The sequence below is a fragment of the Platalea leucorodia genome (genome assembly GCF_965183815.1).
Source record: "Platalea leucorodia genome assembly, chromosome: 10".
NCBI classification, from domain to species: domain Eukaryota; kingdom Metazoa; phylum Chordata; class Aves; order Pelecaniformes; family Threskiornithidae; genus Platalea; species Platalea leucorodia.
Window position 1 is genome coordinate 19089267 of NC_138832.1, and position 14913 is coordinate 19104179.

General features: G+C 40.3%; 1 protein-coding gene across 2 annotated transcripts in view; it reads right to left on the bottom strand.

Moving 5' to 3' along the window:
• Positions 1–14913, bottom strand: part of TENM1 (teneurin transmembrane protein 1) — a gene marked incomplete at both ends in the record, with an annotated part of 253287 nt that overhangs the window by 90945 nt on the left and 147429 nt on the right. The window contains 3 exons of one of the 2 annotated variants that reach the window (XM_082322866.1): positions 6884–7030; positions 9363–9386; positions 10505–10690. In XM_082322866.1, the coding sequence (XP_082178992.1) occupies positions 6884–7030; positions 9363–9386; positions 10505–10690 (357 nt within the window). The remainder of the gene's footprint in view (positions 1–6883; positions 7031–9362; positions 9387–10504; positions 10691–14913) is intronic. The other variant, XM_082322867.1, reaches the window with a different exon arrangement.

A 14913-nucleotide genomic window follows, 5' to 3' on the forward strand; every position in this document is an offset into this window, starting at 1 on the left:
GCAGAGTTTCTTTTAAATCTCAGGAGACAACAGGCAGCAGTATGAACAAACTACTACAAACAACAAAAACTGTAATTCATACAGCAGGGGAGCCTGTATACTGAAGTTTTTACTGTCAATTACCACAAAGTACACCACAGCATAGGTGCAGACTAAGATGTATTACAGACGTGTAAATGAATTTGGTTTGCTATTAGCATTTTTTTATTCATTTTATATAAAAGGCAGTCAGGCACCTTCACGGTGCACTACAGATTATATAACAAAGTGGTTCACATTTTGATGAGTCTGAGATGATGGTTTCACATCTTCCAGGTACCTTGTTTTGTATGCAAAGGATAATGATGAACTGGGATTTCTGTTTTTGTAAGTAAATTAGACAATTAAAATATTTTTAATATTGCTGCTAAAACAGAATTCACAAAGATGGACCTGAGGATAAAAAGCACTTCATAGCACTCTTTAAATTATTTAACAACCTCAAAGAAAAGGCAGAGCATGTCAAAACAGGTTGCTCTGTTTTCAGTCACACCACTCCTCTCTGCATTGCCGTAGCTCACAGAATTAGAACAAGATTTTCCCATTTCCTTGCTGGGGAAGGGATCCCTTCAGGAAGCTTTCTATAAGGAATGATATTAATATTTATTGTGTCAGGAGTTTGTGTCAATGGAATCACACAATGTTTTCCATCAAAGTGTATTTTCTTGCTTATAAATTTAGATCTATATTTTTTTTCTTACTTAATATGATGGAAAGAATGTCGCAAGTGTGATGAAATTACCTCCTCAGCTATGTTTCTAGTGCAGTCATGGAAGGCTCAGTTTGTGCTAGGTACAGCACATTCTCTAATGTACACATTACGCAGCAATCTCTCTTCTACATGGATGATCACCTCCAGCAGCCAAACTGGCAGTGGAGCTATGGACCCACCTCTCCATTGGTTACTTTCCAGCAATATACCTCTTCAGTTACCGTGTTTGGGCGAATGCTGTACACTGATCGTATTTCATATGTTTTGGTATTTGAGCTTTCTATATGCTGCATAATATCTATATTAAATCCTCAATAAAATAAAATAACAGTTGGAAAAGAAAAAGGCTTTTTGTCAGCTATAAGCTAGTAGCAAGAACATGGAATAAGTCGCATATTTTGGGCCTGATATGAACAGCTCTATGCCATCTACTTTTCAAATCTTGGCTTTCCTCGTCTTCTCATCTACCTTTGAATTACTTGCAATTCATGACTGCAAATATGGGAATATCGCAATAACTAACGTTGCTGAAAATGGATCCGTGTTCACAATTGGTACAAATTGCCCGGTAGCGGAACGCCCGAGGACATTACAGAGGCACTGGGTGGGGTCACTGGTAAGGGAAGCAAAGAACAAAGCAGTTCTAATTTCGGCAGCCGTGGCTTCCCCGGCTCACCAGTGCAGCATGCAATAACTTTCACAGCGGCTTCTTTTCTATTAAACCACTGAGATGCTTTATTAACTGGCTATGAAAATGACAAATTCAATCAGATTCTACCTCCCATGTTACTGAGTTAGTTATTTTAATAAACCATCCACTATCATTAGGTTCTGGCAAGCAAAACGTAAAGAGTTAGCAATAATACTTAAAATTGCTATTTTTCTGCTTTAAAGTTCATTAGAAGATCGGAGTTTTCACCCCTTTAAGCTTTTGTCACACATGGAGAAGACACTACTAATGTTAACTACATTGGGTTTGAAGTTTTATGGTCAATGCCAAACCCAGAAGACTACAAGAAGTGGCGTATATGCTTATATGGTGCATGCATACTCACAAACACACATACTAATAAACGTACTTGCTCAGTCACGTGAAAATCAAATGCATCTCTAAGCAATATACTAAGTGCAAGTAACACCAATGACCTTCATTTTCAGTGCTGCAGAGCAGCCCAGAGGCGTGTGTGTAAGCGCTCTCCCGCTCCCTCTGTACTGATCCCAGTGAGCACAAGCCAGCGATGGAGCTATGAGAACTATGTCCAGAACATTTTCACAGAAAGTAAAAAATGGGCTTTAAGTTTCTCCTTGCAGTAAGCAGATTTTGTTCTCTGAACTCCTTATGCAGGACAACCTAAAAAACTCAACACCATGACTCTGAACACTTGAAGGATTTGAGCTTTTCGGTACACTCGCATGATCAATTGTTCAATACTAGTGTTGTTTGTGGAAAAAAAAATCCACAGGAGCCTTCAACTTACATTTGCTTCCTTTCTTTTACAGATTTCAAATAAACATTAAACAATGCCTGTGCCGACTTGAGTTAAGTCCAATTAGGGTTGCCAGGAATCTAAGCAAACTGAATCAAAGAGTAACTTCAGAAGAGACTAAGCAGCAGCAGCCGTCATGAGTCTCTAACGGTTATTCGTATGCATTAATCCAAACTGCTTCTCAAATTTTAGCCGTAATACAGAGCACGCAGCAGACAGTGAGGCTGTTAACTGGTAACACCAGTGTTTGTGTAAGGACATTGGAAACCCAGCAGTGTGCCTGTGGAAAGGCTGCACAGTGTTCTATCCAGTGAGTACCAGTGGCATTTGGCCTTCCACACACAGGAGAATGCAAATATATCAGGGTATGATTTTCAGAAACTGTAAGTATCCCTGGGGAGCCCTCGCTGCTCAGCAACAATGAAAACCATTCCCATCAGTATTATTTATATTGTGTAATAATAGCATATTACTTATACATGGACTCAATATCTCTGTGATGGATAGGTTATTAAAATGCCAATGGATGGGTCAGAAATACATCAATATTTTAGCAGCACTGGTTATCAACCCAAGGCTATGCTGAGTCATATATTTTCTTGTGCTTGGAAAAGCTTGGAGAAAACTACAATAACTGTCTGAAGTGACTGAAGGGATATTTGGAAGAGAATTCAAAGCTTGTAGTAAATAGTATTTTCCTTAAAAACAAACAGTCAAGATTGATTCATGAAAGAAAAAGAAAACGATGAAAAGAGATCCAGGCAAATTTAAGAGAGAGATTCGTATCAAAGAAATTAATGGGAGTGACAGGCTGCAACTTTCAGCTTAAGACAAAGACCTGCATGTGCAGCAGCAATGTAACAATATGTCAGAATAGCAGGTAAATTGTGGCTTGGCAGGGCGGGGGGGTGACCTGCGAGCCGGTGCTGAGCACGCCGTGCGTCCCAGTGCTGCGGCAGCGTGGTCTGCCTCCTCGCGCCTGGGATGCAGGCACTCGCCTGCCCAGAACTCAGCAGAGCTTTCAAGCAATCTCCTGGAGCTACTGAAGCCTCCAAATGAGTCTAAAGTAATGGCAGGACAAGAGAAAATGACTTGCTCAGCTGCGCTAAATGGTCATCTTATAGACTGAAAATGAAATCATGTCAGTCCTGACAATGAAAGAAGGAGAATAAGAAATGGGGAATAATGTGATGCTGAGGGAAGCCACGGCAAGGGAAAGGCCCCACTGCAAAGGACATCTGCTTGACTTCTCGGCATTATTTAATGGACATCACACTGCTAACAGACTGCAGATGCACTCCACAAGAGCAAGTGCAAACCATGCCGTCGTGCATCTGTTATAATGCTAAGACCTTTTCAATGATATTTGTAGTGATATTTGAACAGGTAAACATGCCCTTAAGTCTGCAAGTAGGAAAAAGCTAACAGAGAGTTATGAGACGGAATGGAAAAGGCAGTTATGGTACAGTCAGGGTACAGGTACAGTGTATACTAGTGGGGCTCTAAAAGAAATAGTACTCTCCCTACTCAGGAAAATATTTCCGGACGTGTTTAACCTTACCACCATGGATAACTGCGCTGATGGGGAACTCGGTGCTTCAGCATCTGCAGAACTGGGATGCCTGTGAATATGCTTGTGGCTTACCTCTATGCTAATATACCAGTCCTTAAAAAAGGAATTCAAGACTTCCTCCCTCCCAAAGCTTTTGTGCTGTTACTACAGGCCGAACAATAACACTGACACTTCCTCATGCCAAATAAATGACATTATTCAATCCCTAGAGTTGGAACTAATAAAATACTTCATTTTCTAACACGTTTTCTCCTACCATGTATTTGAATGCATTTTTATATAGTAAAAATCTGAGCTTTTCAGTCTCTGAAGTTACCGCATAATAAACGAACTGGAAACTACACAAAATTATCACTCTGCCTAACTCCTGAAATTAATTTGTTAGAAATAATAATTGTTCAATTTTACTACAGCTTTGTTCTTTTGTTGTGACTTCCTCCGAACGAACTTGAAGCACAAAACACCTCCTAAGGACTGAGATATAAATATTTGATTTAAACACAACTGGAATGAATAAGACCTTTGCTAGGTGAGAATACTATGATTTGGAATATTCAATGGCACTAAATCAGGCCTGGAGCATGATCTCTTGGGCTATGTGTCACTGGCTGAATGTGATCACACCGTAACGGCTTAGGAAGTTACAACCTGCCAGCTGAGTTTCTGTAACTCAGCTGAGTGCATGCTCTTAACTCACCCCAACTGCAGGCGAAAACATTAATACCTTCCATCTTTATGAACCTAATCCAGTTATGCAGCTTGATGGATGGTAACTTGTTATGCCACCGTAGTATTCTCATAGTCTAAGGCACAACCTCCCAGCAAACAGGACTTAACAGATAATGTCATGTCCCCTTCCTCATTTCTGATTTTATTGTTGTGTATGTACACAAACCCTGAAACATTAGGAATCAGCTTCTGATTTCGTATGAACGTAACACTGGTAGAACTCCAATGACTTTAGGGGAATTTTTCTGATTTATACTTATGCCAAATCAGGTCCTCTGAACTTCATATATAAAGAGAAGTGGTTTTAATAGTAGATATAATTTTCTTTTCTTATATAAAATTGATTGTGAAGGAAACTTAATTACATTTAGCCCATCTGTAGTAGTCAGATTAATTAAATATTTCTCTCTGCACTTATCTCTAATTGTAATGTCAACAGAGCTGTCCTAGTCCACGTTATGTTGCCATTAAAAAGGAAAAAGAAAATTGCTTTTAAAACCTGCAGTGAAATGATGTTAAGTGTCTGCCTTAAACTGACAAATTCAAGGAGATTTAGAGTTAAAACTGCCAACTCTTTCAATAACTCACCGTTATTGCAGAATATAAAGCACCCAAAATCACAATACAGGGCAGTTTATACAGAGCCAGTTCATAGAGCGTATCAGAAAATGCTTTACATACATTACAGGCTAAACAGGGTTTTTGTGGACAGATTTAAGAGTGCAGGCGAGTGAGTCAGTGGCTCGGACAGCAGGGGAGAGCACCGGACAGATGGGAAAGCACGCGGGGGGCAGCGATGCCAGCTGTGGGACCTTGTGTGAAAAGGATACACACCAGCGTAGAAGAGCAGAGAGAGTGGGCAGAGAGATGGTTGTTAGACGTCTTGGAAATAAGGTGGAAAAGGAAGGATAAGAGAGGAATAAGGTGATTTTGAATGGGGTTCAGAAATGAGGAAGCCTTTGCCAAAGGACAGCATGGTCTTAGAGCCCACAGGATACAAAATCAGAAGGTCTCAAAATATATCTGTAAATGAGGAATCATCACTGAGTCAGAATGTTTCTATTGAGGTCCCACAGTGACCTCAGTTCTTGGCCCTAAATCAAGCTTAATTTATCAATGACCTAGAAGAAAATAGACAATCATGATACTAAGGATTGACACTACAGTGGGGTATGAGATCTCACCCAAGACACAGAGATGGTCTGTAAGTGTGACACAATAAGATAAGATATATTGCAATACATCTCAGTGTACAGTCTAAGGAAAAAAAATGTAACTGTGCTTGGGCTGGTGTATTCACAGTTGGAATGAGAAGGTTGCATAGCTCCGAGTACGGGGGCAAGCATACTGTAAAGGATGGTAGTAAGTAAAGGAGAGGAAAGCAATAGTCTTCCTTGACTGTCCAGTAAATAAGTATTCCTAAAATAGATCAGAAATATAATTAACTCTGAGAACAATCAGTGAGGAATGTTGTGGCTTTTCTCCCACTGGTAAGTTTGAAATAGAGTCTGGATGTTTTGCCTGAAAAAACGCTCATGTATTAGAATGAACTACTGGAAAGGAGGCAGAGACTAACTTATGAAAGAACTATGTTTTTCCCAGCAAATGTAAAACTTACACAGCCTTAGAATGAATCAAGACTACAGAGGTCTGGGGTAGGGAGCACCTAGTGCCAAATGCCCTGGTTCAACTGGTGGAAAAGAGCAAATGTTTATTTTAGTACGGGGCTCTGCTTATGGTACTTTCAAAAATTATTTCTGCATACTTTCTACACTAGCTCACTCAACAATCATTCAAATGTAGGTCCAGATAATTGCAAGAACTGTGCTGTGTCTCAGTGGAAACACTAAGAAAGAGATTAATGTTAAAAAACCATCTCTGAATGTATGCTTGATGTTTGCAAATGTATTCATAAATGAATATTAACATAAGACTAAACTCTGGATGCATTTTGACAGGCACAGAGGTTTTTTCATTTGGGTATCCATTGGCTGTCTTTTCTGAAATAGATGACAGAGTTATGAGGTAGAGTAGAAAGGAGACAGAAGAAATTAGTTGTTACGCATTTTTTGTTTGTTTGTTTGTTTGTTTGCTTTGTTTTTTTAAAGAAAGTTCAAGTACTGGGATGATAGGTACAGCACATCCATAATTTCTGACTTGAATAACATCTAGCACAGGGTGTCTTCCCTCACTTCAGCTGAAGTCAGTGGAACAACCACCTTGAGCAAACGGACAAACATTGACATTCTGTGATAAAAAGGAAAACATACACCAAAACTATAGATTCAAATGACAATCAAGGATATGACAAATCAACAAAGAGACACGAATTATGTATCATACCTCCATCATTGTCCAGGTTATCTCCACACACCATTTCCATGACAACGTTACATCCCGAGCCACTCCAGCCCACTTGACAAACACAGTGCCATCCATTCTGATCAAGAGTGCACCTCCCATTTCCATAGCAGAGACCTGGGCAGCCATCTAGAAAAGAAAATGTAAAAAAGAAGCCTTCATGGAGTAGTTCTCTTCTTTTACAGTTGCAATTATTCTTTAACATTCTTTCATATAGTATTATACATGCTGCCTTCAAATGATCAGAGCTGCCTTGCAAGCTATTTATATTTTTGGCCAAATATAGAAAAATCCCCATCCTGCTCCCTCCCTTTGCTCGCCCCAAAGTCATTTCTCAGTGAGGAATGAGGATTTTTTAGCGTGTAACATTTTGTGTGCAGGAAAAATGTGAATAAACTTACACGAAGATATTTAACAGTCTGCCGTGTCCATCTCTTTCTCTACTTATTGAAAAATAAGTTATAGAAGGTATATACATAATCAACGTTTATATCGAAGATATACATGGAAAATATGTTTTAAATGACAATCTGGCATTTGTGGACATAATCCTACACATTGCAGGGAGTGGAGGTGACCTTTTTATTCTGTTCATAAATACTCGGCTGACTGAGAAAAAGCCAGTTTGATTTATGCTACAATACAACTCTTTCCACAGACGGCAAATGAGGGAGCATTTCATTCCGATGTCCAGTTCCACTTCCTTCACATTATAGCCCATTCAAATATGACAAACACTTGCCCTTTAGTGGCTCTGATTCTAGATCAAAACTGGAACACTGACTGTAGCATCCTCTGGATTATATATTTGTAAGCTCTGAATCAGTAGTAATTTGGACATTCTCAGCTAGATCTCTTGCCTCTAAGAGTGAGAGAGGAATTGTCTCTTGGATGTGTGCACTCATGTCCATCTGCTTGCACAGATTAGTGCCAGCTCAGACATTTGTCAGATCCTCACCATGTCACACACGGAGCCAAAGGACAAGGGATAAAGCTCAGCAATAAGCTTAACAGCGCAAGTGGCATCCCTTCTAAGAGGGCTCCTTTCCTTTTGCCAGCATGGACATACAGGAACTGAAAGCCCTTCTGTACTCGACAGTGAACACCAACAATTACGTGTTGTCAGAGAGAATTTTTTCTGAGGAAGAAAGAAGAGGCCTCAGTCTGCATATGTGTTTGGCAGCCCCAAGATGCTCCAGAAGGACTTTGGGACCAGAGAGTTAGAGAATCTGTACAACTGGTCTGTCAGGTTGTGACTTACAGCCCAGCATGCAGCACGTGTCCTGGCAACTTTACGCCAGACACATCATCTCTCGCCTTCTCACCCTCGGCACAGTTTATCAATCACATCTGCAAACAGGGAGACTGGAGAGTCTGACCTCTTGCTCGGAAGCGCTGGAGATAGGTGGCACCGTTTTCTCACATGGGAATTCTGGAAGTTGCTGCTCTAAAATAGCATGAGGTTGGCAACCACCAGATACACTATAAAAGCCAATTATTTGCCTCTTTTGGGGAGCTGGGGGAAAGGGCAGGATGTGAGAGCTCTTCTGGGTAACGGGGATGTTTTTCCACTTCAGGTCAATGTCCTGCCGAGTTAATTCATTTCTTGTATATGATTATGTTTTGCTGCTGTGTCTGGTTATCCTCTAAGACTATAAATGTGATCAAATGAACGCCTACATGATTTTATTATCTAATTCTGAAGAAATAAAATAATAAATACAAAATAAACACCCAGGTCTTTCTGGAATATTGGTTAGTTTGATATTACAGCTAGCAGCATCTTTGCAAGGGGCAATGCGCATCATTGCTCCACACAGCATGGCTGGGACTGAGGGACTGCTGCCAAACGCGGGGAAGGACTTGCGCTGACATGAATAAGCAGGACCTGCGGCAAGGCACAGAAATCAAATGACAGCACCAGACACAAAACAACATAAAATTTAACTCCTGTATCAAACGATTTGAAGAGAACTGTATCACATCTAGCATAGGCAGCTTTTAAAAAAGTACGCTTCTCTATCAAAAGAAACTTACTTCAAGCACAAATGAAAAAAAAAAAAAAGAAAATTTTTGTTCTCATGGAAGACAGGATCAACACGAAGTTTTTTGAGCAAGTCCTCAGTTCTGTCATTACTTTGGAATGGTAAGTGAGAGCAAAAACCTGATTTGCCTAACATAGCACATCAGATGGCCACATAAAACATGCTTACATTGCTACAACTTTGCAAAGGAGTTGAGCACATCATTTGTTGAAAACTGCATTTTCTTCTGCAAGTCTCTCTCTGTCTGTGTGTGTGTATATCTCTATATATCTCTATCTCCATAAACAAATGTTTTATCTATTCTGGCAACTTAGCAGTACAGGAGCTCAGACAAAACAGGTAACACAAAACACTCCATTCCCAATATTTTTGTATCTTTTCATTATTCTTTTGCAATGCTGATATAAAAAACTTACCTCGAACAGCATCTAAGTAGTGAGCTTAAAAAAGAAAAGAACAAAACTGAGATGGATTGAAGTTCTGTACCCAAATGAAAATACAGACACCATTTGCTTATGGCTTGCCACCTGTTGGTTAGATAGAAAGGGTCTCCCTCTTACTGCAGTCAGATCTATTCCTGCTACTGTCATCGAAACACACTGGGTATGTGACTGTTCTCCATCTGATGACAAGCATGCAGAGGGCCATACCTGGCAGTGCCTACAAGGTGAAGAGCAGCTCTATTTATCTTTTTAATTATTTTGGTCCTTTTCTGGATTTGCTCTACACAATCTTTAGAAAATTAGGCCATTTCTCCTTCACAAACCTAATTCTTGATTTAGCAAATCTGATCTAGTAAATTCTAGAGCCAGTGAATGAATTATCTTAAAATGATCAAGATAAAGATAAAACACTCTGCTTTTTTTCAGGAAGCAAGCATGAAAGCTTACGCTGCTTACCTCTGAAAATTAGATACCCTGCTATTATAAACAATTAAAATGTTTATGAATAATCTTGCTGTGGGACATTTTAGGGAGAAACATTATTAGACTTTGCAAAAACCTGTTGTATTGCATTAAAAATATAACTATTACATTTGTATAGTAGAGTAACGACTTCTAAAAAGATTTGAAAGCTTTACCTTATTAGGAATATTGTTAGAAGCCAGCTATAGAAAAAACACCTCTAGTGATAAGTAAAATATGTAAATCCTCAGACATGAAGGCAAGAGATTTAACGCAAGAATTACTTAAGCTGAATAATAGCTTCATCCCCTCACACCTTCTATTTCTTAAACATTTTTTTCCTTCCTGACTCAAAGTTCACACATGAACACAACCCAAAGACACGTTAGGACTGAGATATCTTTCTTTCGTGTGTTTTTCAAAAAAATAATTCATCAGTGTTATTTCCTCTAAACAGAAAGCTGCACTGAGTTGCTATTCTGGGGGACAAGCAGGGTGCACCATCAGTGTGGAGGCACCTTTTCACACCTGGCCTGACTCTGAGTCTCTGTTTTCCCAAAACGACTTGAATCAGACTGATGGCTATGGCAGATCATTCTGTAACTGGTTGAGATTTTATGTATTTTATTTCTAGAGGTACAAAACGCCCTTACCAATGGTGCAGTGGTCTCCTTCCCATCCCGGGCTGCACTCACACTTGCCGTCCTTGCACTGGCCGTGCTCGGCACAGTGCGAGTGGCAGGTACGTTCTTCACAGGTTGGTCCCACCCAGCCCTCTTCACACTGGCATATCCCTCGTGAACAGACACCGTGGCTGCCGCAGTCCAGGGTACACAGCTCTGCACAGGATTAGAAAAATAGATAATGTGAAACAGCAATTTCATACCGCAAATAGACTTTGCACCGATACTAAATTTGATCACTTCTATACTAACATCACTCATCAATTGGATCAAATATGGGATTTCATCACCCAGTGCAGACCTTACACAATCTGGCTGCCTCCTTCTTTGGCAGTTACTTGCTAGACTACTTATTTGTTTGGGGTGAGGAGTGCAGAAATGATAGCTTTGAATATGGTAGGGCAACGGGTCTAAAACAGACAAACAATGACACAAAGAAGTCCGTATCTTTTGGCTGATTTCAGCTGAGGCCTTTAATAACAGCATGCCATGTCTGTTCCCACAGGCTCAGTTCTGAAATCTATTGTAAACTCAAATATTGCAAGTGAGCTGAATTACAGGATAAAGGGGCACATTAAATACATACACGCAAAAGTCTTTGAGATATTCAAACATCTGTAGTGGTGGCAAAATGGCCTTCACTTACAGTAAGAAGAGCCACCAGAAAGGCAACAGTGAGAACGAAGAAGAGCAAGCACGCCACTCTGACGGCAGTATACAATATTACATGACTTACAGGCCACGCAGATCTGCCTAGTTCTAAAATGGCTTTCATGGATTAAAACTTTTTTCCTTCCTGGCTCTCATGAGTCAACTGCTAAGAAACCAGAAAAGCTGTTTTGGGGAGACAGGAGTACCTCCTTCATTGCACTCAGAACAATTTCTCTACCTGGGCATTGTAGAACACCACTTATCGTGAAGTGGAATGAAAGTCCTGAATTGTTTCGATACATCACAATATGCCAATTGTAATTCTACTTCCACTTAGACTAAAGTTGTTCTGTGAAAAGAATGGCTTCATTATAAAAAGGTTCCATGTAGTTTGAATTTATTTAGAATAATTAGTGTCAAGAGACAGAATTTGCTTGTTATTCTGCAATTAATCTGCCACAGAAATGTTTCCTCCTTCTTCCTCTCGGAAAGCAGCTGATAGCACTACAAGTGTAAGCCAAATAATCGTGTCTGCTCTGATTTCAAATGTCAGTGTTACATATTTAGTTGTGGCAAGATTTTTCCCTTGACAGATTTTAAACAATGATCATTTATATCTTGGAACTATTGTATATAAACATTCTCAAAAGCATCTGTAGTGACAAATGCTGTCACTGTATATACCAAGCAAAGTTTTTAAAGTTTAAATTGAAATCTTACCAATTCCAATCATTTTAACACAAAGAAAAAAGCAGCACAGAAACAGAACTGCACAGTGACATCGCAGACGTGCCGGGCTCTGTCTCGAGTTAGAGTCTAGCCCTTACTTTCGTTAATAGCCAGGGTGACGGCACAGAGCGCAGTCGAAAGAATTGGTGAGTGACAAACTGAAGAGCATGGTCAAACTCAAAATCACCTCCAGAAGCAGAAGGCATGGTAAAGAACTGAAGATAAAATTCAGTAAAAGCAACTGTGAAGTGCTGTCCCGAAGAAGTCAAAATCAGGTGCATAAAAAAATAATTAATTTTACTATTCAGAAAGGGACTTGTGTTATACTGGAGTACAAGAGAAACAGAATTATCTGATGATGTTCCTGCAAAAGAGTATATAAGACAAGGAAAGAACTTGCTCTGTTATACTGAAATGAAAAACTGTGCTGAGCCTGGGGCATTATCCCTTAGAAAGACTTGATTGCTGCCTGCTGATCATATATTAATCTAATGCCTCATGCCTTGGACTGCCTGCCTGCAGGTACTGGGAAGGATTTCTTCTCCCTAGCTGCATAATTTGGCTTTGCATTTTATGTTTTGTTATTTGTTTGTTCCTTGGAAACCTGGGAGATCGCTCAGAGGACTACGGGGGGGACTTGCTCTGTGCTTTCACTGCTACTGAACTCGCCCAAATAGGTGCTCCTGTGATCAGGAAGTAACTGATCCCACCAGATCTGGGATCACAAAAGAATCACCCCCAGGCCAGACTGGCAGAGGACCACTGGTATTTTTTTAACCTATCTTTATAGCCTAGGGCACGGGCTAACTCCTGAGAATTAAATCTAACAAATTACCTGCTACTTCAAGGACTTAGGCTGCTAGAGGGGATGCCTTTGATCTCTCCTGATCTCCGTCTAGTTCATTATAATTATTGCTTTTGGTATTTTACTGTAAGTGGCAAAGATTGTTAAGAGGATTTTAAGAAATATTCTTTAGCTTACACTATGCTGGGGTAAGTGGAGTAGATGGTTTTTTTGACCCTGCTGGATTGAGTCTCTGCTACATAGTTTTTTGCAGTTGTGGGACTGGCTTAGTTCAACCGATGCCAAAACTTCAGGGAATACTGTAGGCATCAGTATACAGAAGTGGCAATGTAGGCTGCAACGGCTGAAGCGGGGAAACCAAGTGATACATAGAGCTTCCGATGGTGTCAGCAGCTCTAGCAGCTCCCACCACTTCTCTATCTCCAAATAAACCAAAGAACCAGCTGTGGAAAACCTTGAACACATTCCCACACATGGCATTCACGCCTGCCCTCACCTCTGTCTGTCTAACCAGCAGTCCGATCACAACAAACTCATCTTCCAAACAAATAAAAGAAATAGCAGCATGGAGCCAAAGGCAATGTAGGCACATCCCTACCATAGGGACATAGATCTTGTACATATTCCTACTTTACAACCCCCAAATTAAATGGCTCTTAAAATGCTTGAAAGTTTTCCATTGTTTTCCCCATGTTTCACACAAGGAATAAAATATTTGAACACTATTTAAGCTCATAAATTCAATCAAATTAATGAAGTGGAGACACAATATTTCCTATCTCATAAAAAAATACCCTAGGCCAATCAGTATATAGTCTTCACTCATGAGGATCCTTTTTTTTATTCTGTTTTCCCATATAAGATCATACACAGCCAAACAAATTTTCCTTTATTTTTTGCCTATTGGAATACAGTGGCTTCCTCTATCCCAACCACACTGTCTTGGAAAGACACCACAGTGCCACATGTTCTGGACTCCAAACTGGCTCTGTGTCGTAGGAAATGTTAGGTTAGTTGTCCTGTGCCCAGTTATGCAGTTTTCACACCTCATTTCTGCCAGCAATTCAGGGCACAGTAGCCAGATACCAGCAACTGAGTAAAAAGCGTTACAAAAAAAGCGTGTGTCAAACCTGTTCCGGCAAAGGAATGCCAGAATGATCCTACCTAGCTCTTGCCTTTCCTTCTAGTAATGCATTTTTCCCCCCAAATATTTAATCTAAATCTTTGATGCAAATAAAAAACCAATTCTGTAAGCACCAGATGTAATGAAACCTGGTTTCTTAGTTTGGACCAGACACTTTCCTCGGTAGCCCTAGTTGTCTGGCTGCTCAGCCCGCTCATACGTTACGGTCACTGAGGCCAATCTTGAGGCTTATATTTGTTTCAGTGATTTAATATGAGGCTTCAGAATGCTGTTTGCTGTGATAAGGCATTTTTATGCCATGCAAATCCAAGATTCTCCCCACACTTCTCATGCAAAGCAAGGGAAATCAAGCCTAACATCATGCTATTAATGCCATGGTAGTACCTGCAGCTTTAATCCCCAGCTAATTCAAACAACTAAGATTAAAAAAAACATTATCAGCTCAGGTTGTCCTGTTTTTAAATGCAAAACAATTCCTTAGCTCCTCCTGTAGATAAACAAATACAGAAATATCAGCATAGCAGGGAGCCACATTAGCATTTATCGAGAGACTGGGTTTCCACAGCAGACTAGACAAAATGAGATACTCCAGTGAGTGGACAGTGACTGAATGCAATGGGAAACAATACAATAACTTGAAGGTACATAGCTTCAAACAAAGCTGACGTGGTAAAAATTCAGACAGCACTGAAGTCAGACATCATGCAAGTGTTCTGCTCAATGGAGCATCTTCCTCCTTCTGTAGCAGTTGGTCCTACAGGACTCAGAAGGACCCCAAAATGCAATGGGTGCTCCACAAGCGGCCAGCACAGCAGGGCAGGGGCTTTGAGCTGTGGGTAGGTGCAGCAGTTGAGACAGCCAAAGATGTCTCCTCTGATTGAAACAGCTATTCCACTCCCCCTCCTCTCCATCCATCTCGTGGCTCTGTCTGAAGCTTATCTGAAACTGTGGTGAGCTGATTCAGATCATGAAACTGGCGGACAATTATTCACTGTATTTTCCTGGGTTAATACCTGACAGCTTGCTGAGCTAAATCAGCCCACTGAGGGA